Genomic DNA, 26696 nt, shown 5'->3' with positions numbered 1-26696 from the left:
GCAATATCCAGATTTTTCAAAACCATTTATATTAACGACCGATGCATCTAACTACGCAGTTGGAGCAATCCTCTCACAGGGTAAAATTGGCGAAGACACAATTGTCGCAACAGCTTCTCGTGTGCTTAACAAACATGAAAAAAATTACTCAACCACAGAAAAAGAAATGGTTGCAGCTTTATTCGGTATGAAAACCTTTAGACCGTATCTCTATGGCAGAGAGTTCACTCTTGTCACCGATCACAGACCGCTAGTTTGGGTAAATAATATGAATGACCCAACATCGCGTGTAATGAGATGGAGAGAACGGCTTAAAGAATTCGAGTACACTGTGTTATATAAGGCGGGAAAAATAAATACAAACGCGGACGCTTTATCGCGTAATCCAATAATCGAAAACCGTGAAACGTATCCTATTAAAATTAAATGGCGACCCGGTAAACCAGGAATCGCTAGATTAAGGACTTCAGATCCTTCAGATGAAGGTAAAGTTATAAAAAAGAAATCTAAATATCATAAAAATTCAGAGTCAAGCAGCTCGAATGAAAAATTAAAATTGAAAAATAATAATAAAAATTATAATAAAAATAAATTAAGTTCAGAGGAAAATACTATAAATGATAAAATAATTTGCGATAAAAAAATTGCAACTAACTCAGTCGACAGAGTTAGAAAAATTAATTCGAAAATTCAAATTCTTGAGAAAAATACTCAAGCGGTCGATCTACAAGATTCGGTCGAAAAACGAAAAATTCTTGAGCAAAATACTCAAGCGGTCGATCTACAAGATTCGGTCGAAAAACGAAAAATTCTTGAGTCAAAAACTCAAGCGGTTGGGCCTAGAGACCCAGTCGTCAAACCCACTAGCGACGGCAATAGGATTAGCTACCCTAGCGACCGGCGGTTAGGTAAAAATAATAAAAACGGATATATCGGTAAAAATAAAAATTTAAAAAAGAAAAGATCTGACGTCAGACGATATAATCCATATGAAAAATTTTCGAGTACTGAATCACTAAGCGAAGTTGATTACAGTAAAAATAAAAATAATAAAATAAATACAAATAATCCTCAAGAACTAAAATCCAATTTAATAAATAAAAATAATCAAAATAAAAGCAAGTTAGACTCTAATGAAAATTCAAATTCTACAAATAAATCTAACGAAAAAACGAAAATAAATAAAGATTCTAAACTAAATTCAAAAGTTTTATCAAATCCAGAATCAAATAAATCAATAAATCTCCCTGATTACTCTGACGTATCATCGTCATCAGGAGACATTTATGATGCGGTAGCTCTGAGAAAAAAACTCATGAAATATAACCCTTCGTGTTTAAGTGACGATTCTTATTTAACTGATTTCGGGTTGTCTTATATAAATTCTCCAAAACGTAAAAATTCACGTAATTTAACACCATCACCTCAATCTCTAAATCCACAGAAACCTAAAAGTTACAAAAACACAAATACTCCATTATCATTATCACCAAACGTACGAACACAAAATACATCCACACATTCAGACCTAAATATACAAACAGATAAGAGAAATACAAAAATTGATAAAAATAAACCTATTCCTTCTCAAATTAAAAGAACGACTAAGATGGCAGAATTTACACCTTCTCCAGCAATACGTACACGTAGAAAAGTAAATAAACAAAGCAAAAAAATTGACAAAATAATAACTCCAGAAACTTCAGACGACGAATCAAACACTGACGAAACAGAAATGACTGACTCAAAAATATATTCCGAACATTCAAATGACATTAGTACTGAATCACCAATTGAGACAATCCCTATCACTCCTAGAACTCCTATTAAACCCAAATCCGTAAATAATAAAGACATGGGAGGTGCAATCCCATGGTCTTCTGACGAAGGAGGCGATCACCCAAGAATTATGGACGTCTCCGCGTTAATTCATAACGAACCAGAAAATAAAATAAATGTGTCAACTAATGACATAATGGAAAATTCTTTCACAACAGAACCCATGATAATAGAATCACCCGACGAAACAACAACTACCAAAAGCAACACATTAACACAGGAAAAAATAGTCAATAAAAATACAGTAAAGACACAAACAAATACTACTAAAACAAACCCAAATTTAAATAATACAGACAAAAACAGACCTCATGGCACTGATACGGAACAAACACATACTAATAAAATTACACCAGAACTACGTAGATCAACTAGGAAACGTAAAATCAAAACATGTTCATGTTGTACAGATTACGACGAACACACACATTCACAGAAACAGATTCCAAATAAAATACAACATCTTGCGAATAACTTTAAAAATAAAACGAGAAAGTCAATTAGTAAAAATTCACAACCAAAATTGCCAGACATAATGGTTACTTTAAAAGCAATTAAACGTCAACAAAATTTAAATAGTAAACGGGATAATAATAGATTGTCAACAATAAACGAAAATCTAAGCCCAGTAAATTCACAACAAAATATCTCACGTAAAGAATCACCAAATCCTACACTAAATTCACCTATTGATCATAATTCAAAATCGCCTGAACGAATAAATTCATTCAACGACCTAAATTCCGCTCAACAGATAAATTCAGTTGACGACCAAAATTTTGAACAAATAGAACAAACACATTCATTTAACGACCAAAATTTTGACGAACTCGAACAAATAAATTCATCTGATAATGACGTAGACACACGACAAAATTTGACACAATTAAATTCAGACGGAAACCAAAACAATTCAAACAACGATGCGATAATAATAGCGAACGACAATTTATCTAACGAAGAAATAGATTCTGACGATGATTCATCCGTAGTTTCAGTAATGTCGAACGACTTTAGTAACGATAATATAATAGAGACTAGAGACAATTTAGAAATGCAAAAAAATAGTTATTTATGTTTTTTTAATACAGACGGTCCTGTTACAAGCGAAATAGGAAAACAATTATTATTGTCAGGATATTTAAATTTGAGTCCATTTGCTGATTATAAAGTAGGTCAAGTAATCAAAATGGGAACATCAAAAAAAAAGGTACTTGGGCTAGTTATTCAAAATAATAGCACAGATGTGGCTACCGAAAAAGATTATTGTACAGCTATTAAAAATTTAAAATTATATATGGAAAAATCAAAATTAAAATCAATTAGTGTTTCTCAGGGACGAAGTAATTTATCCAAAACTGTATGGTCAAAAATTAAAAGTGTTATAGCTAAAACATTTAAAGGGACAGATATTAAAATAATCATTTGTAGAGATCAAATAATAATACCTCCAGTAGAAGAGAGACAAAAGATAATGGCAGAAAATCATGAGACCCCAATGGCAGGTCATAAAGGTGTCACTAAAACTTACAATAGAATTAGACAAAGATATTTTTGGGATAATATTAAAAAAAATGTTGAAGATTTTGTTAGAAAATGTATCAGTTATCAGAAAAAGAAATTAGTAAGAATTAAAACAAAACAACCAATGGTAATTACTGATAAATCCGCAGAAATTTGGGATAAAGTAGCATTAGATATTGTGGTACCGAATAAAACATCAGCTAACGGTTACTCATACATTTTAACGATGCAAGATGACCTTTCAAAATATTGTTTCGCAATACCTTTAGTAACTATGACAGCAAAAGATATCGCAATAGCACTAGTTGAAAATATCATATTAAAACATGGTTGTCCAAAAGTAATTTTGACAGACCAAGGTCAAGCTTTTATAGGTAAAGTAATGGGTTGGGTAGCTAAAACTTTTAAAATGAAACAAATAAAAACAACAGCTTTTCATCCTCAATCGAATGGTTCTCTGGAAAGAAGCCATCAAGTTTTAACAGACTATATTAAACATTTTACAAGTCATGACGATTGGGATAAATGGTTGCCTCATGCAACTTTTGCCTATAATACAAGCGTACACGAAGGTACGAAATTTACACCATATAGATTAGTGTTTGGTAAAGAAGCGCGATTACCATCAGAATTTTCATATTTAGATGATATCCCTACCTACGTGGATTACGTTAAAGAACTTGCAATTCGATTGTTAGAATCAAGAAAAGAAGCAAGAGAAAATTTAGAAAATTCAAAATTACAATCCAAAGTACGATACGATAAGAAAATAAATCCCGTAAAGTTTAAAATAGGTCAAAATATTTATTTAATTAAAAATCAGAAAGACGGTAAATTTGATGACAATTATTTAGGCCCTTACAAAGTGACAGACATTCTACCAGACAAAAATGACATAGAAATAGAATATAAGCCAGGGAAAAGAAAAATTATTCATTGCGATCGAGCGAAAATAGCGCACTAAAATATATATTTTTCTTTCACCTCTCTGTCCTACGACTAACCTTCATTCTAAATTTACAAAAATATAAGCAAGCAAACCTCATGAAAATTCACAAAAATCAGCCGAGACAACTTTTCTTCTAAATTGTTGAAATTAATGAAATGAATAAAAAATTTTTTTTTATAATAAAAATATACACAAATAAGTTAGAAAAAAAACTGCTACTAATTGAAATCGACTAATAATGCTGAGAAACTTTGAAAAATAATTTCTTTGATTATACAATTAACACGAAAAATTATATATAAAAAAAAAATGACGGAAGAATTATTTATTTTTAACAATATAAAGACTTCAATAGAAATATAACATATAGGCTTAAGAAAAATGTAACATAAGTTTTTTTTTCTTTTAGCATATACGAACTTATGACCTTAAAACAATAGCATACACAATAATCAATTTTTTTTATACAATTGAAAATCAGTAGAAATTAGAAAAATATGGAAATTTTGTTTTTTATAAAACATCTAGGACAGCAATATACAACAAAGAAAGATACAATTTTTTGTAACTTTTTTTTCATAACAAAACAACAAATAAGTATATACATGAGATGTAGATAGTTACAATTTAAATCGCAAGTTAAACAAAAAAATAAATAAGGCAAAAATTAAAAAAAAACCTACCAAAAAAAATATACATAATTATGAAAATGTATCGAGTGGAAAAGAAAAAAAAATAAATGAAAAAAGTATCAAAAATCCATATACAAGTAGCTATAAACGTATGCAAACCTAGAACGAAATAATTTTTTTTACCAGAAATTCGAAACTTAGATACCACTTGCTTTCAGCTAACAAATTCTTTATCATTTTCTTTGTATCTTATAATTCATAAACTGCAAACGATGGAAATATGAGAAGTAATTAAAGTAACTTCAACAATTCAAATATTACGAAATTTTTTTTTACAAAGACAGAAATATATGGAATTTCCCACCACAATATAAAATACCAATTTAATTGCTAAAATTAACACAGTAACTGTTAATATCTTAATAGATGTACAATGTTTTTCATTTAGAATAATTAAGCATTTGATCAATGGGCTACAGGTCGGTACACAGATTCCATAACTTTGAAATGAAAATTATTGTATAAAACAGAAAAAAAATTACTTTTTTTTTTCGATGAGAGATAAGGCCCAAAACAAGCGGGGCGCTTGTCCACCGGGTGGGGAGGTGTTACGTCCCAGCCTGCTCATCAGATGGCTCTGCCAATTTTTAAATCTTAAATAATAATAGACCGACCTGAGACCCGCCAAATCGATATATTTAAATAATAGAATAATAATATATTTTCTTTATAATAAATATTAATAAGTATGCACTTAAAAATAGTCAAATAGATAAGATATTTTTAATGCATTATAATATTTATTCATCATCGACAATTTCTCTAAAAGAATGTTAATGAATAAAAATAGATAAGAATAATTGTACGACAAATAATGACTGTTAAAAGAATATAAAAAGTGAAATTAGTTTTTCCACGAAAAAGTGAAAACATTGAAAAACATCGTCCGACTGCTGACGCAACAGCATCCGCGTCGAACGATGATAACGAAACTCCCTCTTTTTGGGAATAAGGCCCTAAAACCTTATCCCACTTTTCTCTAGGGTGTTGGCTCATGTAAAGATATAAAAAGCCGATGCCCAATGCATCACTCTCTCAGCTTAGCTCACACTCGTACACTCTCACATCAACCAGAAATATTAGTAGTGCGGTTTATAACACGCAAGTAAAACTCCCGGTTTAATTTAATTATATTATTCTTTTGACACGAAGTTATTTGTCACATAATAATTGTAAACTCAAGTGTATATTTATCCAAATTCTTCGACTATTCTATTTTATATGAATAAATCAAACATATTTATTCATTAAATCACGACCAAGTTATTTCGAGCTTTCGAGAACTACCCCGTATCCGAAGATCTACAGTCACGTCCAATTCAAATAATTCGCGCCGGCAACTCACAAGCCGACACGACTCCAGGACGTAACACAACGAATGATGATTACCGTAAAATGGCTAGTGCTGTTCTTTATCCAAAAAATTGCGGAGGTAAAAAATCTAGTTCCGCTCATAAAGAAAAGAGCTGATTCAGTTAGATACTGTGATTGAACCTGAATTAATAAATTCAGATTCAAAAGAGGATAATTTTATCTACGTCAAAAATTTAAAATAAGTTTATAATTATTATTATTTATGATAAAGTATTTTATAAAAATACAAAATATTATTACCAAAGCGATTATTTTAAGATATTGTAAAAATTGATAAATAATTTATGAGAGTAAACCTAAGGGTTATACATTTAAAAAATTTAAATTTCGCGCCATTGTGTACAGATAAGCTCAGAGCAAATATTGATATCTTTAATTAGAGAAATATGTATTTTGATTAATGATTTATCATTAATATATCAATAAATTGGATAATTATGAAAGATTTTGTTTTAAATTCATCTTTTATTTCAACTTGAGTATTTTTTTTTATGTATTATAATGTTTTTAAGTGTACGATAACTTTACGGCCCTGAGCCTATAATTCTATCTCCCCCATCTGCCAACACTGAGCTACTGATGTCTTATTCTGAAGCCAATTTAAAGGAAAGTGTTGGAGAGCTAGCAGTTACCTTTAAGTTGACAGTAAATTGTCTGAAACTTGAATTCAATTTGACTACAAGTATTACTGTCAGACAATGACGTTAAGTTACTTGAAAGTTTCACTTCAAATTGACGGCAAGTTTTTCTGTTTAATTATCCTAATAGCCACTTTAGTTTGAAATTGACAGTAATTTGATGTTGAAATTACCTGAAATCTGCTGCCCGAATTTGCCGACAATTTCACAGCAAAAGTTGAAAAGAAAAATTTGCGGTTAATTTTTTTTCAATTTAGAGGTAACTTTACGATAAAAAAAGTCGATAATGTTCTTTCTTACCATTTCAGAAAGTAAGCAAATTTATACATAACAATGTCTACAATTTGACGGTAAAAAAATACTTTACAATTTTTCAAATCAAATTAACAATAAATTGACATAAAATTTGCCTGAATATTGACGATAACTTTTTTCTAGTCAACTTCAGAAGTGAATTTGTATTCTAATTCGGGTAGTAAATTTACGTGAAATTGTACATAGAGGAAGTTACATACAAATTGTCGTAAAAAATGGAAAAGTCCGAAGTTTACGGAGATTTGACGAGGAAACTTTTGTTAGTGCACTTTTGCAAAAGCAAATTGTGCTATTAGGGTTGTGGTTATGGTGGTTATAAGGGCAGTTTTTTGCGAACTCGCGGCTATCAGGGTATTTAATACTTTTATGTGGCCAGTCGGTACAGAAAAGAATGTACCAACATCAAGGGGGTATCCACATGAAAGATTTAAATTTCAAATACACACACAAACACAAGAACGAATGAGCTGCATCAAGTGGGAAAAACACAAAAACTAGTAGTAGGGGGTCAGAATTGAGGTCCAGACGATAATTATTGGACAGATACTTATTGGACCTGGACTTCACATTTATCTATTCTTTGAATTTCATCAGTCACTTTCGATACACCCGGTATATGTCAATCATGTGAATGAAATTGTGACAGTAAATGACAATACACTCAAAAATGCATGTCTGATAATCTCAATGCGTTAAATTGTGTAATATTAGAGTAATATTTGCTAAAGGATTTGGTCAAATGAATTTATCAGACGAATGTACTTTTACTAGTCATTATCAACGATTTGATGATGAAATATCATCAAATCTGAGTCAAGAAAACTACAGGACCAGTCCTAGTAAGTATATTATTTAATATCAGTAGTCTTATTTACATCGATATTCTACTGCTCATTTAATGATTAGTTTCAAATCATTATTCATTTGTATCTGAATATTCTGTTTAACGGAAATTTGAAGTACCGTAATATTTGATTTGCTATTTAGTAATTTGTTTTGATCATCTTCTATTCGTTTTATTGGTAAACAATTCTTATTTATAATCATAAGTATTTACTTTAATTTCTTTTTACCTCAGATAAAGAGTTAAATTAAAATTTCAAGACTATGCATAATGTCAAAACTAAAACAAAAAGAATCATTTCTTCCACATTTTATTTCAAAGACCTTCCGGACCCTCTTTAATTTTTTTAGAGTATGGATCTATATTGTCTTGCACTTCTCCAGACTATCAAGCAAAAACATCTAATGAAAATGCTATTATACCGGATTTACATCAGTTAACACCAAGAGATGTTGAAATCGATGACCTCACCGAAAGTGCAGCTTTTGCCAAACAAACAATCAATGATGCTGATATACACTGGGAAATGAATTACCATGAAGCTGCAATATTTTTAGAGGTATTAGAAATTTTTTATTTTTAAAGTTAAATTTCGTTATTTATTTATTTATTTAACGCTACTTAGCACTGCACTAATGATTACACAAAGCAATATAGCGATAAAAAGGTATGTGAGTAGATAGAAAAATCATTGTGACGTTCTGGATTATTTAAATTAATTGAATTAATTATTAAATAACAATTTCCGATCTATAAAAATTGGGTTAATTTTAAAGCATTATAAATAAGACTTTGATCACTCAGTTGAATACAAATTTTTCAACGGAGTAACTACCCTGATTGAGAAACCTAATTTGAAATAATTCAAACACGATCCGAAACAATTCAAAATTGACTGTATATAAACATACACTTTAGCATGGATCGAATCATTCCAAATGAGATTTCTGAATCAGGGTAAAGCAGAAAAGCAATATCCGTGAACGCAGTTGTGGTCCGTAGTCTAAACTCATGACGACACACGAGACCCGGGCCTCGACGATGTTCACTAGAGTGACCTCAGATGCGACGTCTGATCACTTACGGTTTTACAATTTTTCTGGACTGCGGATGTACAACAGGCAATCAGCCAAAGAAAGTCAAAGACTCCGGATCTCTGTCCGATGACAGATTGACTTAAATTTTAATGTTTCATTGAAGGAACAAACTTGAATTTATTTTAATTTTATATTATTTCAATTTAAGAACCCTTCAAATTAAAAAATTATGAGAGACAAACAGTAAATATCACCGGACGTCTCTCGTCTTTCCAACGATTTTCACCTGAGCGTTAATTAATTATAAAATTAAATGAATTAACAATCGGTCAGAAAGTTACATAATGTAAAAAAAATTATCAATGAAAGTGGTTTTTCATGGGCAGAATAGAATAAATTTAAATTTTAGACGCGCGTGCAACGCGCGCTTTTAGTTTCTAGTAAATTTGATTTTTCAAAAATCATTCAAGGTCAAAGTTGGATTCATAGTAATTCATCAGACTTATCTTAAAATGTTATAGGACCTTTTTTGTAGATCATTTCATTTCTTACAAATTATCTCTTATAAAGTTTTTAAAATTTTTGAAAGTTCTTAAGTTATTTGCATTTACATTTTAATTCGTTCCAAGAAATTGTATTCTGGTCGATTTTATTTAGTTACTTTGAAACGCGAATAACTAAAGCACTGAATAATTTCGAAAACTTTATACCAGATAATTTGTAGGAAATGGAATGAACTACAAAAAAGGTGCCATAACATTGTAAGATAAGTCTTACAATTTCGTCGAAAAAGTCAAATAATACTTGACTTTATCATGAATCCAAATTTGACCTTGAATAACTTTCTAATAATCAAATTTATCGAAAAATGATAAGAAACCTTTTTTGTAGAGCATTCAATTTTCTACAAAATTATGTCTTAGTCTTTCTGATATAATGATCTGCTAATGAGTTATAAAATTCCAAAGTTTGAAAAAAATTTTTCCCATGTTATTTAAATGGAAAAATCGAAAATTGTGATGAGGCAGTTGTTAATATTAATATCAAGAGCTCAAACTTTGACAGTACTTTTTTTCGTCATCTCGAACATTATTTTCGATATGATTTTTAAAAATAAAAGTAGTCGATTTTCTGAATCAGTCTAGTGTGCAAATCCGTTGATTTTTTCCAAAGATATCGTCGGACAAAAATTACTTTTTTTTTTTTAGCAAAATGTGTATAATCATTATATCAATGATTATAAATAAACAGAATTTTGTCGTTCTTTTCTGTTAATTGATTATGCGATACCACGAAATTTTAAATATTCTTTAGGAGAATAAATTATTTAATCTAAAATCTTTATGTATGTACATTAGGGTGCTTCAAAAAAAAAAATTTTTTTTTCGCTCTTACCCCCTGAAACGTTAGTGGTTGCCGAGAAAAAAATCCCCCCAAAAGATGGGCTCTCTAGCTCAACTCTAAGAGGTCGCTATTTTAATTTTAATTTCCCATCTGATTAACATGTAAAAATTTATTTTTTCATTCAAAGTGTAATTACTCGTACGCTGCTCAATATTTTTCAAATTTATACAGAAACCTTTAAAGCTGAGTCCTCAAGCTTTCCAAAACCCTATGGCAAGTCATAATTACCATTATTCAAATGTCAATTGAAGCTATCTGAAAAGTATCGATTTTGTATTTCAAAATGAAATTGTTAATTTTCGATTTTTTGTTTGCTAGCTTCAATTGGGGATAATTATGACTTGTCATAGGGTTTTGGAAAGCTTGAGAAATCAATTTTGAAGATTTATGTATAGATTTGAAAAATATTGAGAACTGTATTGATTACATTTTTTTAGGAAGGACGAAACAATGAAAAGTTTGATTCACATCCTCGACATCCAGAAGATTTACCAGCATATCTTTTAGTTCATAACGATTGGTATTATGGTCTTGATCTTTCGACTTCTTTACTATTATTAGCACTCGCATTTGTTGAAGAGCCAGCTGTATCACTTTTTCAAGTAAATTTATATCTGTGACACAATTGATAAGAGTAGAAAGAGGGAGAGCAACCGACTTTTCAAGTTTTTTGACTTAAAAATTGCAAAGTCATTTAAAAATCTTGAAATAGGCATTTTTTAAACTCATCATTAAGTTGAAAAGCTGAAAATTTCAAAAAAATTATTTTTTCCCAAGATTCATTTTGCTCTCACCTCTTCCATTAGAGTGAAAGTAATAACTAAATTGATTTTAGTTGCCAGTTTGGATGCACGGTTCTATAGAACTATTAGCATTGTTAACAATTGGTGTGGAATTGGCGTTGAAATTAAGGTGGATTGGTTGGGGTACTATCTTAAAACATAAACGAACAATGCTAAAGGTTGGAAACATTTTATTACATTCTCTTTGACCTGTTGAAATAAGACTAACAAATCATTTCTTTTATAGTGTATAACTTTAGCGATTATGTTTCTTGAAGCAGTGACTGTTGTTATTCGTCAATCATCTCATTTTCGTGTGACTCGAGCACTTAGACCAATTTTTTTAGTTGATACCAAATATTGTGGCGGAGTTCGAAGATTTATTAGACAAATTTTGCAAACTCTACCGCCAATTTTAGATATGCTTGGCCTTTTATTATTTTTTATTATTATTTATATGGTATTGGGTTATTTTATGTTCTCCGAAACGAATCGTAATTTTACAACCTTGCAAGACAGCTTTGTTAGTCTCTTCGTTCTATTAACAACGGCCAAGTAAGTAAATAATTTTTTTTTTTTTATGTACAATGTGAACTCCGAAGAGTTACTAATATCCTTTTTTTCTTTTTTATTCAGTAATAACTTTTAAAAGAGAACCCTAGTGAATTCGCTTATACCGATTAAATATTTTTTCAGTAGCATTTGAGTGTCAAAAATTAAAAAATATACTCAAAACATGAGATAATTTGGGTATAATTCTTAAAATCTACCAGAATCTTATTCGATTTCTATTCCACCGAAAATGTAATCAAAATCAATTTAAATTGTCGCTATAAATGAATTTGCTAGGGAACATATTTTTTCTCAACTGACAATATTATAACAATTCACATTATTTACCATTGTATAAAGTCTAAAATCGCACATCGGAAAGCTCAGCAATAAAATACATTTTTTTGTAGTTTTCCTGATGTAATGATGCCTTCATTCTCTAAAAGCAAGTGGTATGCGATATATTTTGTATCTTATTTATCTATGATGCTCTATGTTATGATGAATCTCATGTTAGCTGTTGTGAATGAAACATTTACATCTGCCGAACGTGATAAGTTTAAAAAATTATTTTTACATAAACGACAAGCATGTCAACACTCATTTAAACTTCTTGTTTCAAAACAAAATCCTGATCAAATGAAATTCAAACAATTTGAGGGATTAATGCGTTATTATGCCCCGAAAAAAAGTATGCTATTGAAATATTCAATTTTCAAATTAACTGTACGAATAAATATTTTTGAAATATATGTTATTTAATTTAGGTATGTTAGATATTATTTTAATGTTTCGTCATATGAATGCTTCTAATAGTGGTGCATTAAGTTGTGAAGAATTCCTTATGGTTTATGATGTAACAACGCTAGAATGGGAACCACAATACTCAGGGATTCCTTGGTATCATACAGCTTGGAAACCTTTGCAAATGCTTTGTTATGGAGCACATATTGCTATCAGATGGCCTTATTTTGAAACATGTGTTTGTGAGTACTTAATAATATCGCAGAGAATTATTTATACTAATGAAGAAAGTTCTGAACTTAAAATAAACGCTACTTGAATCAATTAAATGTGTCGTTTTATCGAGGCAAATAAAGCTAAAATTTAGTAATCATAGTCATTAAAGAAATAAATAAACAAATAAATAATAAAATATTTTCTTCGATAAAATAATAACTTACTACTTGATTCAATATAAAATTAAATTCTGTGAAGTAGAAATGCAAGTATTTTTCTTGGTGATAGTGATTCAATTATTAATTTTTTTTTTTTTTACAATTTTTTCTTTAATAGATACTGCCATAATTTTAAATGGAGTAGCAATGGTTTTTAGACTCTTGGAATCGTCAACTGATCAAGTAGTATCAGCTCATAAATTTGCTGCTGATTGGGACACACTTGCTTTTGGGGGTTGTAAGTAATAGTATAAAAAGGCAAATAATTTTAAATTAACTATACTGTTATTAAGTTGATTAATTTATTTTTTATATTATTAAAATTTTTATAGTTTTTGTTACCGAAGCTTTAACGAAAGTTCTTGGATTAGGAATTCGGCAATATCTTAGTTCTGGATGGAATCTCTTTGATTTAGGAGCATCGGTAATGTCATTAGTTGCGGCTTGTGGCTTGTCATTATTTCCAAATGCAACATTTTTTGTAATATTCCGACCGTTAAGACTTTTGCGATTATTTAAAATAAAAAAACGTTATCGCGATGTTTTTGGTACATTGGTAATACTTTCACCATTAATGTGTTCCACTGCTATTGTAATGCTCATTCTATACTATTTTTTTGCGATTATTGGTATGGAAATGTTTGCTGGTTATGATATGCGAAATTGTTGCATGTAAGTATAAATTTCTAATATATGAATTGGAAAAAGATATATATATATATATATTTATATTTTTTTTTTTTTCAAATTTAATTCATGGTCAATTGTAACTTTTTTGATAGAAATACAACGGTGGAAGACTTCTACAAATATTCAGTAAATGGAAGTACGACGCTAGGATACTATTATTTGAATACATTTGATAATTTAATAGCAAGTGGAATGACTTTGTTTGAATTAACCGTTGTCAATAACTGGTTCATATTAATGAATGCTTATGCAGTGATAGTAGGATTTTATACTCGATTTTATTTCATGACTTTTTATTTAGTTACAATGATAGTATTAACAATTGTCGTTTCAAGTTTTTTGGAAGCATTTAGATTTCGAATACAATATAAAAGGTCAACCTCAAAACGTGACGGTTAGTCTTATACTTATTTAATTTTATCGAAAATATAAAAATGTACTGGAATTATGCATTCTGTTTATATTTTTAAAGAGGAGAAAATGTTACATGAAGAAGTTGAATTGAAATGGGATGAATTGCAATCAATAATTCAAGACTTTCAAATTTTGGAAAAATTAAGATCTTTACTTACCATAAGTGTGAGTATTAAATAAAACTTTTATTTCATACTGAACTCATTAAAAATAGCTAATATAGTTATAATGTTAAATAAATAATAATATTATAAACATGGGGCATTTCACGCTAAATCCTTAAGTTAAACGCACCGATATTTCTGGATTTAGTTGATAATAAGGATCATGTATGAACGATCGAGGCAGCACCGTTGCCAATGTGTGCATTTTCTGTTCTTTAATTGGGAAACATTTTTAATGCAATTCGTGTGTGACGTAATTGATCAGAAATAACAATTTAGGTTTGCAACAAATAATATTGAATTCGAAAATTTTACTACAGAACTAAATGTATCCTAATCTTATGCTTTTGCTAATCTAACTATAATAATCAGTATAGGAAATTTATGAAAATGGTTTCCAACTAGTGAGTAACCATCCACGAGTTGAAAAATGGTACCTCATTTTAACCTCCATTTAGGTTAAAAAAAGAGGCTGGAAAAATAAAATTAAGGCTCAATGACATATTTCACAGATATATTAGAGCTAGATTTGAACATCAATACTGCATTGATTTAATCACTAGTACAATAAAAGATGGGACCCAAAAGGTTCAAATGAGATTATATCATGAGATCAAACATGAGAAAAACAATATGAGGCCAGGGAAGTTCAAATGAGTCTCACAGCGGCTTGTGATGCTTAAAATGAGCCTCTGCTAGGCATGGAAGGTTCAAATGAAGTTTTATTTTTTTACTCAGGTTGTCTAAGGCTAAAATAATACTTAAATTGGTACCGCAATCTCTAGTAAAAAATAAAAATAAACAATTAATCATTAATATATCAAAATAATCGGAGATAAGAGTGATGAAAATATAATTAATTTGTTCAAAACTGATTCTGCATCAATCAAAAAAATTATATTTTAAATTGAATTAATTGAAAAAAAAAGTAGTATATTACACACCTAGAGAAGTAAAATAAGAAATGTCTCAGATCACATGTAATTGTTGGCCGAGACGAAGCCGAGCATTATTTCTTTCTTTCGATTTTTTACTAAATCGTTTTATTTTATTAGACAACAGTACAATAACTACATACATCAGAAGCCGGTGATTTAAACCCTAAATTGAATAAATCCTAAAATTCGTTGACAAAAATGCGTCTAAACATTGACTCATTAACCTTAAGATCTTCTGTCACTTCTTTAAAAGTTATTCAAGGTTATTGAAGTCGTTTGGATTTAACTTTAACCTTGAATAACTTTCGAAGGACTGAATTTAGCAAGACTTGTTAAGAGACTTTTTATTTGTAGAGCATTTACTTTCTTTTGAGAATATACATTGACTTTTTTTCGGAAACTGATTTTTACATTAATTACACAATTTCAAAGTTGAACAATCAAATTGTGAAATCATACCAATGTTCAAGGCATGATTATAAGGAAACGGTTCATCTGATGAAAAATTTAAATCAAACTTTTTTTGTAGAGCATTCAATTTTCTACAAGAAATATATTCAAGTCACTTTCGTTTATCTCGATTGTTTGGGAGTTATGAGACAAAAACCCGTTCATTAAAAGAAAATCCAAAATTGCGATGATACACCTCTTAATATTAATATTAAGGGCTTACACTTGCACGATAATTTTTTTTGGTCATCATGATTAATATTTTCACAGTATCGTTAAAACAAAAAAAAAAGTTGTTTTTTTTTTGGCCCAGTCTAATATATATATTTAATTATTCATTCATGTCATAGAATACTACAAGTTATATTGGATCTCGACCTCGTACTCGTGAAGTACTTCAACGAAGAATGTACACTCACGAAATACACGAATGGATTGCTGAAGCAAAATTGGATGAAAAATCTAATGAATCTGAGATAATAAACAGTTTTGATGACATCCGAGTTGAAGATTCCAGTATAGATACAGGACAAATAATCGATATTAGGCATGCTTCTCAACATCATCGTAATGGACTAACTACGAGTCCTATGTAACTGATATCAATTTTTAGCCCATTGATTTCGAATGAAAGAATCCTCATTCAAAATATTCTAAACGACACCAAAGAGAAGAACTTGAAATCTAGTAATTACTTTATGTTAGGTCGCTAGTACGATTAACCCTTTAATATTTTAGCGATCTACGTACATATCGTTACCACTATTCTAAAAAAAAACGTAATCAACACTTAGAAATTTTTACAAAAGAGGCGCAGAAAACCGTTTGAGAATAAAATGCCTGAGCTAGATAGAATGAGAACTTGAATGTTGAATAAATATATTCATAACTAAATTTCGGATTAAGTATTTTACATTCAGGGCATTGTGCTAAAGATTTAAATTCTATAAAAGAATAATTTTTTGAAACTTTGAGAGTTGCGACTTTTTAGAATATTTGTAACGAGATGGCTTCATGCATAAACACACTTTTTTTTCTAAACTAGGAAAACAATAACATTTTTATTGAAACATTCTAACATGAAATTTTGTTCAAGGAAATTTCAAATCAGGATTAGAAGTCCAGATACTTTTTTTTTATCAACAGCAAAGAAGTTCATTTAAGTGATTCACTCCATACATACACAGTTAAAAATTTTAAGTTCAATTCAACACAAATCGTGTGTTCCAAACGGTCTTCACAAATTTGTACGTTTCCGCCCATTAATTCTTGTAAGGTTCCTATCGCAGATCTTGTAGGAAACCTTGTACGTTCTTTTAAAAAACACACATGATGTAAGAAGCTTATAAGTTTCGTACACAAATCTTGTATGCTTGACTTAGGGTTCAAAAATTCTTGCAAGAATCTTACAAGAATAACGTACCAATCTTGTAAGATCTTATAAAAGACAAATATGATGATGTAAAATTTTTGTAAGCTTGTATCCATCATGCATGATTTGTCTAAAATTCAATAATTCATCTAAGAATCTTATAAAACTAATATAATAGCTATATAGAAATCAGTAAGATTTTATAGAAGACCCCAATAATGTTGTTGGATTTTTGTAAGAATCATATACAAAACTTATGAGCGTGAAATATGTATTAATTATGTGGTAAAGTGAGTGATTATCTATAAATCCATGAGTCAATTCTCTAGACAGATTAACATAGTGCTGACAAATTTTTGTAAATACCATTTCTAATATTTTTCTACATACAACACTTATACTTGAGGAACAGAATTCCTGTATGTTTCTTTTAGGATTCTTGTGGGGATATTATAGGATTGAATCGGTATCTTGCAAAATTCCACAAGAATCCTGCAAGAACTTATATAGAATTCGTTCTATCCTCTTACGGGGTTTCTTACATGATCCATATAAGAATTTTTTTACAAGAATTAGAGGGCGGGTTAATTCAACACATTGCGTTTATGTTAATTATTATCACAAATTTTATGTTAAGTAATTGAACATATAGAATCGATTATTTGGACTTTTTTGTGTAACATTAACAGATTCAGTGTTTTATTAACTAAAAATTAGATCAAAATAACAGCTTCTGTGTGTAAAATTATTGAACATAAAAATTGTGTTAACGATTAACACAACGTTTTTATTAAAATACATGCACATACGCCTAACCAATCCATGTACATCGATCTATAAGCTTGCTCTCTAAACATGAATTAGTGGAAATTTCATTAATTACGTTAGTGAAGCAGTATTCACTTCATAATCAGTGTATTTAAATTACAAATTAGTGAATTCTCACTAATAAATTTAGTACTATAATTTTCACTAGCAAATTAGTGATTTTAACTACTGAACTAGCGATATTTTCATAATTTCTACAAGTGAAACTGTTATTCACTTCTTAATTTATGAATTTCACAATTTTACTAGTAACTTTAACTAGCAAATAATTAAATATTTTACTAGATATAAATATCATTAATAATTATGGTGCTATTTTTAAAAATTTTAATAAAAAACTTTCAAAATAAAAAAAAAATAGAAGTACAGAACAATAATATATTTATATGAAGAGTACGTCAATCATAACATCACAGATTTCTTATTTCTTCATCAGTTATTGTTTGGTATCATAACGAATATAATATTTACACTCACGCGATCACATGCGTAGGTCAGCGCAGTGGATAGCATCAAAGGTTTGAATCGGAAGGATGCAGGTTCGAGCCCAGCAGTCACCGGGATTTTTTCATCAATCAAAATCATGTATACTTACTCTAAGTAATGATTCTAATACATTAATCACATTTCGGATCTAATTACAAGTGTCTTATATTTTTTTTCGCAATATAATATTTTTTTTCACCGATGAAATCAGTGGATTCCCATATTCACTTTTCAATTTAGTGAATTCTCATATTCACTTATCAAATCAGTGAATTCCAATATTCACATATTCACTTGAAATTAGTGAAAGATCACTAATTCATATTTAGAGAGTGATACAATTCAGGTTAATTTAGCAATTATCTAGTTTAATATCCTGTGATTTTTCTAAAAAAAAAAAGAGCTAAAAATTATTTCACGTAAATTGAGAACTGAACACTCATTATCGTTTTTAAACCCAGTGAGCACTTTAACATTAATTTGATGTCAAAATGACATTATGCAACGTCATACTTTATGTAAGATAAGAGTTACGCTGGTGACCGTCCAAAATAACTTATCCCTGATTAAAAAAGAGAATCAAAAAATATTAAAAAGAATTAATTTTTCAATATTTTTAATACTGCCAATCCGATCTTAAACGGCCCCGTTACATGGCTCAATCCTTTTTAATTCTCTTTTTTAACCAGGGTATGCGAAAATAATTACTGAAACAATAACTTCGCACTTTTTTACGCAGCATTCTAACGTAACAAATGTGATGTTACTATTATATCCATTGACATCATAATGATATCAATGTGACGTAACAATAATGTCATAGTCACATAAAAAATTACCTCTGACGTAATCATTACATAGCAGGTTGCCAATGTGTGACGTAAGTTGATTAATGGCGATGTCGTGTTGTTTGTTGAATATTACACGATAATGTGTATTTTTTTTTTTTTTCGTATATTTAATGTTTAATTTTGAGTTCTTAAATTTGAAAAAACAAAAAAAAAGTTCATATCGATTTTGCATTTTCATCGATAAGAGGATGTACCTAACAAATGAAATAAATATCCTTCGTCGAAAATAAACCAAAGCATTACTACTAGTAGCTATTTCTAGAAGTAAGCAGTGGTTGAGTTCTGTAATTGCAGAAAAAAAGGAGTCATTCGTTGGATATAAATAATAATATCTGACTCAACTCTTTTCTGCAACGAAAAACTTACCTGACCGTGCGTCCACTACCGGAATTAGCAAACACTACCGATCAGATAGTCCGAGAGTTAGTGAACAATTTTGGGTAGGTTCTTGAGGCACTTAAAAAAATTTTATGAGTGTCCCTGAAAGACCCCTAAAAAGGAAAGTCGAGGTCTGGCTGAAGGGTAGCGGCCCCCTTAGCAACCCTTGAATTTTTTTAAAAAGCAAATTTCTTTATCAATAAAATATTCTTGAGGCATTCTGAAATTTTTATATCTTTAAGGTAGAAATTTAAGGAATTGAAATATTAAAAAGCCAGATCAATTATTCGAATCTAAATGTTAACCAGACAGTTGAACAATAGTTGCTTTAACAAATGCAATAGTATATTGTACAACTAGTGCGGTAAGGTGTCGATTGCCCACGAGAGCAAAGTTGAGCGCACGAACGAAGTGAGTACGCTCATTTGCTCGTGTGGGTGATCGGCAACACCGCAAGAATTGAACATACTTTTTTTTTATTATTAATGCGATATAAAAATAAAACATTAAATTCTTAATAAACGTTAAATACCTACCCGAGTAAACAAATTTCAAACAAAAAAAAATAATAAAATTTTTTTTGGCCCAACAATATAGAAATACAGAAGACAATGTAGAAATATTAATTATGTGCTACATAAAATTGAAAGAATACATTTGCTTTAAAAAAAAAAAAATATATATATAATTGAGAATTTTTTATTAGTTACAACAAAAAAATTTTATATTTTTTTTTTCTTTGCACTATAAGATCCAGCATGTAAGTAATTGTGATTGTCAGCTCAATTAAATTTATTTAAAAAATTTTTACGCCTAAATATATGTCCGTATATGCCCTGATGTAGCCATATATGGGCATTAGGGTATACGTTATTTCCAAAATTAGATTTTTTTACTTGGCCATGATATAAATTATCAATTTGTGATCCAAGAATAATGAAAAAGTCTATTCCAATGCCGTTTAACCCTGCCTGAGGAATGATACTTTCCCATTTCAGTACAATGAGAAAAATTTTATTACTCGCTTATAAATAAGTGTACAGCTATAACTCTTCAAAAAAAGTTTCTTATCTTTTTTTTGTGAACCCATCCATTTAAGAGATATTGAAGCTCAAAATTTGATTTTTTTTTTTTAATTGGCGTCATTGTTCATGATATTACTCCCTAAGACATAGACAAACAGTTAAGCGCTATATAAACTTTTTTGTAAGAAATTTACCGCTCTTCAAAACAGGTGTCCTATGTTTGCTTCGTAAACTCAAACATTTAGTAAGAGCATCAAGAGAAATCTAAGGAGAATGTAGGAGAGTCAAAAAAATAATTTTAAGAACTTAGAGAGAACCTAAAAGAAACGAATACTTCGACTCAGTCATGAATATATAGCAATTATTTTGTGAAATAAATTTGAATTTAAATTATTCAAGAACTGTGTCTATTGCGACAAAGTAATTATGTTACGTAACAAATCCCTTAGGGGCACGGAAGTCTACCCTGATTAAACAAAATGATTAAAAATGATTTCACACGTTGAATGTCCATAAGAGACAGGATTAGAAATGATTTGAAGGATTAAAAAGTATTTAAAATGATTAAAAAACAAATCATTTTAAATACTTTTTAATCATTTTTTTTAATCAGGGTAGTCATTTGTTACGATTGGTTACATACCAGGGGGGGGGGGGGAGGGGTCTAAAAAATCTTCAAAATGTGTTACGTAATTTTTGGATGTCTCTTAAAGCTGCTATTACTTAACGTAATAAGACAACTTTACAGCGACGTATGACTACACAGAGAGATTATTCTTGTTTGGAATGTTAAACACATGCAAAAATTACTATGGCCATATAAAAATCGACAACGATTATATCACAAATTACTGTAACTGTTAAAAATTTTACTATGGTCATAGTAATTTATGCATGTGGTTATTTTAATTTCCGGTAGGTGGCCCACATGGTCTGACACTGCTATGATACCATAGCATTCCAAACAATAATAATTTCTTCGTGTACATAAAAATATAACTTACTTTTTGTAGAAGTAGAAAAATGATTGGATTGTTATGTCCCTCGTACGTATTAAAATGACTTGTTTATTACATAAAAATATGATTTCATCGTTATGTAATTTGTACGTAAAAAAGTGACTTCAATATTTCATGACGGCGTGATATAAATATAACATAAGATCTACGTAACAATCAAGTCATTATGGGACATTATATAATAAGTGAGAATGACATTACAATATATTAAATTATATTAAGATTACAGGAAAAGTAAGTTTTATGTCATATGTAGGTCAAATTTTTTTACATATCTATGATCTCAAATTAAGGTCATGTGTTCACTGGGTAATTAGCTGTAATAATCAAATTATTAGTCACAATCACACTAAAAAAATGGGACGACGTCTATTGCCTATAGACCAACTGGTCAGATTACGATGGCATAGGTCCCGATTACCTACATTTTTATTGCTCAGAAACCGATCGCCCAGATTATTGATGATATATGATTCCGAAAAGGTAGATTTTCGATCACCGAAAAATCCAATAAAATAAAATTTTGATCGCCTACAATCCCGATGAGTCACACGCAAAAAAATGAATTATAAAAATTAGTAATTGATAACTAAAAATTTAGAATGTGGTCACAATTTAATATCATTTCAAACAGTAATTTCTTGGTTTTTTGAATATATTATAATAATCTTAGTTTAAATATTTAAATTTAAAGTTTAAATGTAAATTAATTATGTTACAAGTAATTGAAATTACTGTTTGGTAGATAAAAAAATGAAATTATAATAATTTAACGTTTCAGCTTCAACATTCGATGTTTGGAACATTTAAGTTTATAGTAAAAAAGTAAAAAAACATTCAGTATGATAAATAAAATTTTCAATGTCGAACAATTGGTGATCGGAAATCTACCTTATCGGAATCAAATATCATCAATAATCTAGGCGATCGGTTTCTGAGCAATAAAAATCTAGGTAATCGGGACCTATGCCATCGTAATCTGACCAGTTGGTCTATAGGCAATAGACGTCGTCCTAAAAACATGATTCGCTTCAGACCAAATACAAGAAATATTAATTAATTTGTGACATCATAATGACAAATCATACGTTTTATAAAATAATCACACTGAAAAAGAATATAGCTATAATTAGCAATACCGTTAGGTTGTAATAACCATCTAAAGTTTGAAAAATCGTAGATTGTTGATATAGCAATACTTTATGTGCGTAAAGGCTAGGTTGCTATTTAACTCATACAATGTTTTGTTAAATCGACTATCTATATGATGATTGTCAAAGCAATCATCAATACATATTGCTATATTAAAAATGTACGTATTAATATATTTACAATCCGGATTGCTATCTTAACCATTTGGATTGCTATATTAACAATTTGGATTGCTATAATAGCAATCTATAGGAATCGTTCAAGCAGCAATACCAAGTATGGGGAATATAACCAAAGAATATGGTTAAATTGACATTACTTTTATTTAAAATTGAAGATAGTTAAGGGTCGGCAGTACTAAACGAATTTTCGAATTTTACTTTTCTAATTACGTTTTGAATAATTACGTCACTCGAATGATCAAAATCTTCCAAAAAAGTTTCTCTCAAATTTTTTCGGAAGCTATTAAAATTTCTGTAATAACAATTGATTAACAAATTAAAAGAAAAGTAAAATTCAAAAATTCGTTTAGTACGGCCCAGCCTTAATGCAGCAATCTAGTATTGCCAAGTTAACGATACATTTTTTTATGACAACTATCTACATTACAACAATCTACCATTAGCAATACATCAAATAGTTACGATAACCACATTTTTTTTCAGTGCAGTTATAGCTCAATTATGCATTCATTTTCATAATTATACATGTTCCAATTTTTTGAATAAGGTTATTTTATATATTTAATTACAAAAATTTTAGGTAGGGGTGATACGTTTAAAGTAGGTAACAATCTTCATGTGTTGAATCAACACAATTAATATATGTCATTTTAATTTGAAGAAATGAGTGAAGTTTTTTTTCGGTTAATTTTTGAACGGCCCAAGAAATGTGTTGCAAGAAATTCAACTGAATAATTTTTTAATATAAAAACACGAAATTTTTAACTGTGTATGTCAAAATTTGTTATATGTTGTTGTACTTGACTATTTACGTCTAAGCTAAAATAGAAGAAATTAATTTCCTTGTAAAATATCATATTTTTATTTGCTTAAAAAAGTCTGTATTCGCCAATCAGTCAAATGTCGTGATTTTTTTTTTTTAAGTTTTATTTTTTACGAAGTTTAGTTTTCTAATTCATGTTATTAGCGAAAATTTGCAATAATTTATGTATTTGATGTGTTTTATTTATTTATATAAAGTTGTTGAATATGTAAAAAAAATCTTATAGTAAATAAGCTTAGTATATATAATTTATCAAATTGGTTCACAGTTGAAAAATTTGTATTAAAGTTAACACAAATCACACGTCCCAAATGGTCCACTCAATTTTTTGAGTTAACTTAACACATTTTACTGGTGTCAAACAATAATACAGGTTTAAAACTTGTTGAGATCAGATGACACATTCAACTTTAGTTAAATTTACACTTGATGGTGTCAAATAATTGACACAAAGTATTTAACCATTTAATTTTTATACACAAGAACACAAAATTTTCGACTGTGTATGTTATACTCAACACTCATATTTATGTAATAAATAAGTAATCTAATTTATTAAAATTTTGTATGTCATAATAAAAAAAATGAATATATTTGTAATCATATTAGTTATAGCAAAGACATTCCAAATAATGATAAACTAAGTGCTTTACTTCCAGCTGATGTAAACAGTGAAAAAATGGGTTCCTGTATGTGATTGTCGGTATCTAGTATTTTTTTATTTTCACTTTACTAATAATATGATACCCCCAAGTAATTGACATTATATTCGAAATTCACAGAGTCAAGTATAAAAGATTATATATTTTGATAAATAATATTATCCCTGGTTGAGAAATCCGATTCACTTCAATAGGATTTGATTGGAAATATCTGATTGAGTCCTGTTGGAATGAATTGGAAATTTCCGAAAAATACATTATTTTCCGGACTGAAACCAATTGAATCCCATTCAAAATTTTTACCGGAATGAATCGGTTCCAATCGGAAAATAATAATGAAATAAAAATATTATTTTCCGATTGAAACCGATTCATTTCGATTAAAAATTTTGAATGGGATTCAATCGGAAAATAGTATTTTCATTTTTATGAACTTTTTTCCGATTGAAACTGATTCATTCCGATTAAACTCAATCGGATCTCAATCGGAATTCTTAACCAGGTGTGTTTTTTTGAAGATACAAAAAAAATGATAATTGGCTAACCATGCATCCAATTAAATGTTGTTGACAGTATAATCGGACTCCTCGACTTCTGTGGTTTCAGAGATGAGGCTTACGAAGTCACAATTTTGTAACCTTTGAACTCAGAAGTTCTAAGGGCGTCACTGAGAGTAAGACCGCACGATCTCTCAGTATCGTATGCAAGGCAGCAAAGCAGAGAGAAAAAGAAATCTCAAGGTTGATTCCGAAAATTTCCTCACCGTGGCTGGACCAAACAGCTGCAGAGTTAGGTTCTAATATTAAATAAATTCAATCCCTTAATGAGTGGTCGCCAGACTCAAGTTTTTATAAATGAATTTAGATATATTTTGTTAAATATTGTTTATTAAATTAGTTAATTTGATCGACCAATGATGTTGAATCTGGCAGCAGATATGTTTAAAATTAATATAAATTGACTTTAACAATAATAAATTCTCTTGATGCCCCGACAATTTTAACGAATTTACTTGAATCTCATAATTTATATAATCTTTTATATTTTATGTTATAATTTACGCTCTTTTATATTGATAATCACATCCTTTATTTTAAAACATCCCAAGCGGCACAAAAAAAAATTGTTGACTGTATGTTAAATTTAAAACGACAATTTGTTTTCATGAATTTAAGTTAACCAATTATCAACTTAAATTCAACAAAAACTCACCAATTTTTTTTTTTTGTGCCGCTTGGGATTTGCTGGCAAGAAAATAATTTATAATAGTGGTACTGCTACCTTGGGCTGTTGAGATTTGAGTTATAGTTATATTGCTTTAGTCGAAATATTATAGAGAGCAGTGTATTAATGTTAGCGATCTGATTTTTTTTTCGGTGTCTTTTATTTAAAAACAAATAAATAATTATCATTACATGTCAGTGAGACTTACGTATATTGAAATAAATCTTTCAATAAAACTATTGTTGATATAATTTATTATCTGAACATAAAATTATAAACTAACATAAATATTAATCAACATCAAATTAATATTAAAAATAAATAATCTAATACGGCCGTCCTTAAAAAGGGTTCCAGTGGAAGTATTACGGTCTTCCAAAACCGGGTCTTAATGCATCAGGGTTGTTGTAAAATTTATTTGTAAGAGAAGGATGAAGGATAATTTATAATTAATTACTTTTATTTCACACTTTTATCAAATTTTAAACTGTTTATTTATATACCATTTGCAATTAAAATATTTATTGATTTCCTGGATCTTTGACCTTTTAACCTCATACACTCGTTGTCATTAATGCCTGGTCCCCCAGACTATAGAATCTTAGCCATGCAGGGGACCAGGCATTAATGACAACGAGTGTACAATATCATATGCACACACACACACACGGCTTTTCTTAACCTAATATTCCACGCGGTCGCCAAGACCCTCTACGTGGCTAAAACTTATTTCTCTCAATCGCGCGGTCCCCTCCCGGTCGGCAAAAAGTTATCATAAAGATCTCATAAAGATAACATTTTTTGGATCTGATAACTTTAAGACTCATCTCAAAGATAACATAAAGATATCAGAGAGATATCTAATGCGCCAGCTACTGACATCTTTTAGATCTCTTCGAAAAGGTATCAA

At 29.4% G+C, this 26696-nt stretch overlaps 1 protein-coding gene across 6 annotated transcripts; it reads left to right on the top strand.

Annotated features, from left to right (window-relative positions):
* Positions 1–7801: 7801 nt before the first annotated feature.
* Positions 7802–26206, top strand: LOC130674962 (two pore calcium channel protein 1-like). Of its 6 annotated transcripts, none has more exons than XM_057480413.1 (12): positions 7802–8170; positions 8526–8734; positions 11054–11218; positions 11452–11577; positions 11646–11953; positions 12361–12641; positions 12718–12936; positions 13247–13366; positions 13461–13800; positions 13911–14212; positions 14291–14397; positions 14545–16108. In XM_057480413.1, the coding sequence occupies exons 1-12, from the start codon at positions 8071–8073 to the stop codon at positions 14665–14667; spliced, it is 2400 nt and encodes a 799-aa protein (XP_057336396.1). In that variant the 5' UTR covers positions 7802–8070; the 3' UTR covers positions 14668–16108. The 6 variants fall into 6 exon arrangements, with proteins under 6 accessions (XP_057336396.1, XP_057336397.1, XP_057336395.1 ...); XM_057480414.1 differs by lacking the exon at positions 14545–16108 and adding an exon at positions 18478–26205 and having other exon boundaries at positions 7803–8170; XM_057480412.1 differs by lacking the exon at positions 14545–16108 and adding an exon at positions 16135–26206 and having other exon boundaries at positions 7805–8170; positions 8559–8734.
* The last annotated feature ends 490 nt before the right edge of the window (positions 26207–26696 follow it).

Source organism: Microplitis mediator, chromosome 9, assembly GCF_029852145.1.
Source record: "Microplitis mediator isolate UGA2020A chromosome 9, iyMicMedi2.1, whole genome shotgun sequence".
Classification (NCBI taxonomy): domain Eukaryota; kingdom Metazoa; phylum Arthropoda; class Insecta; order Hymenoptera; family Braconidae; genus Microplitis; species Microplitis mediator.
The sequence above is the reverse complement of the archived record's forward strand: the minus strand, read 5'-3'. Positions and strand labels throughout refer to the sequence as shown.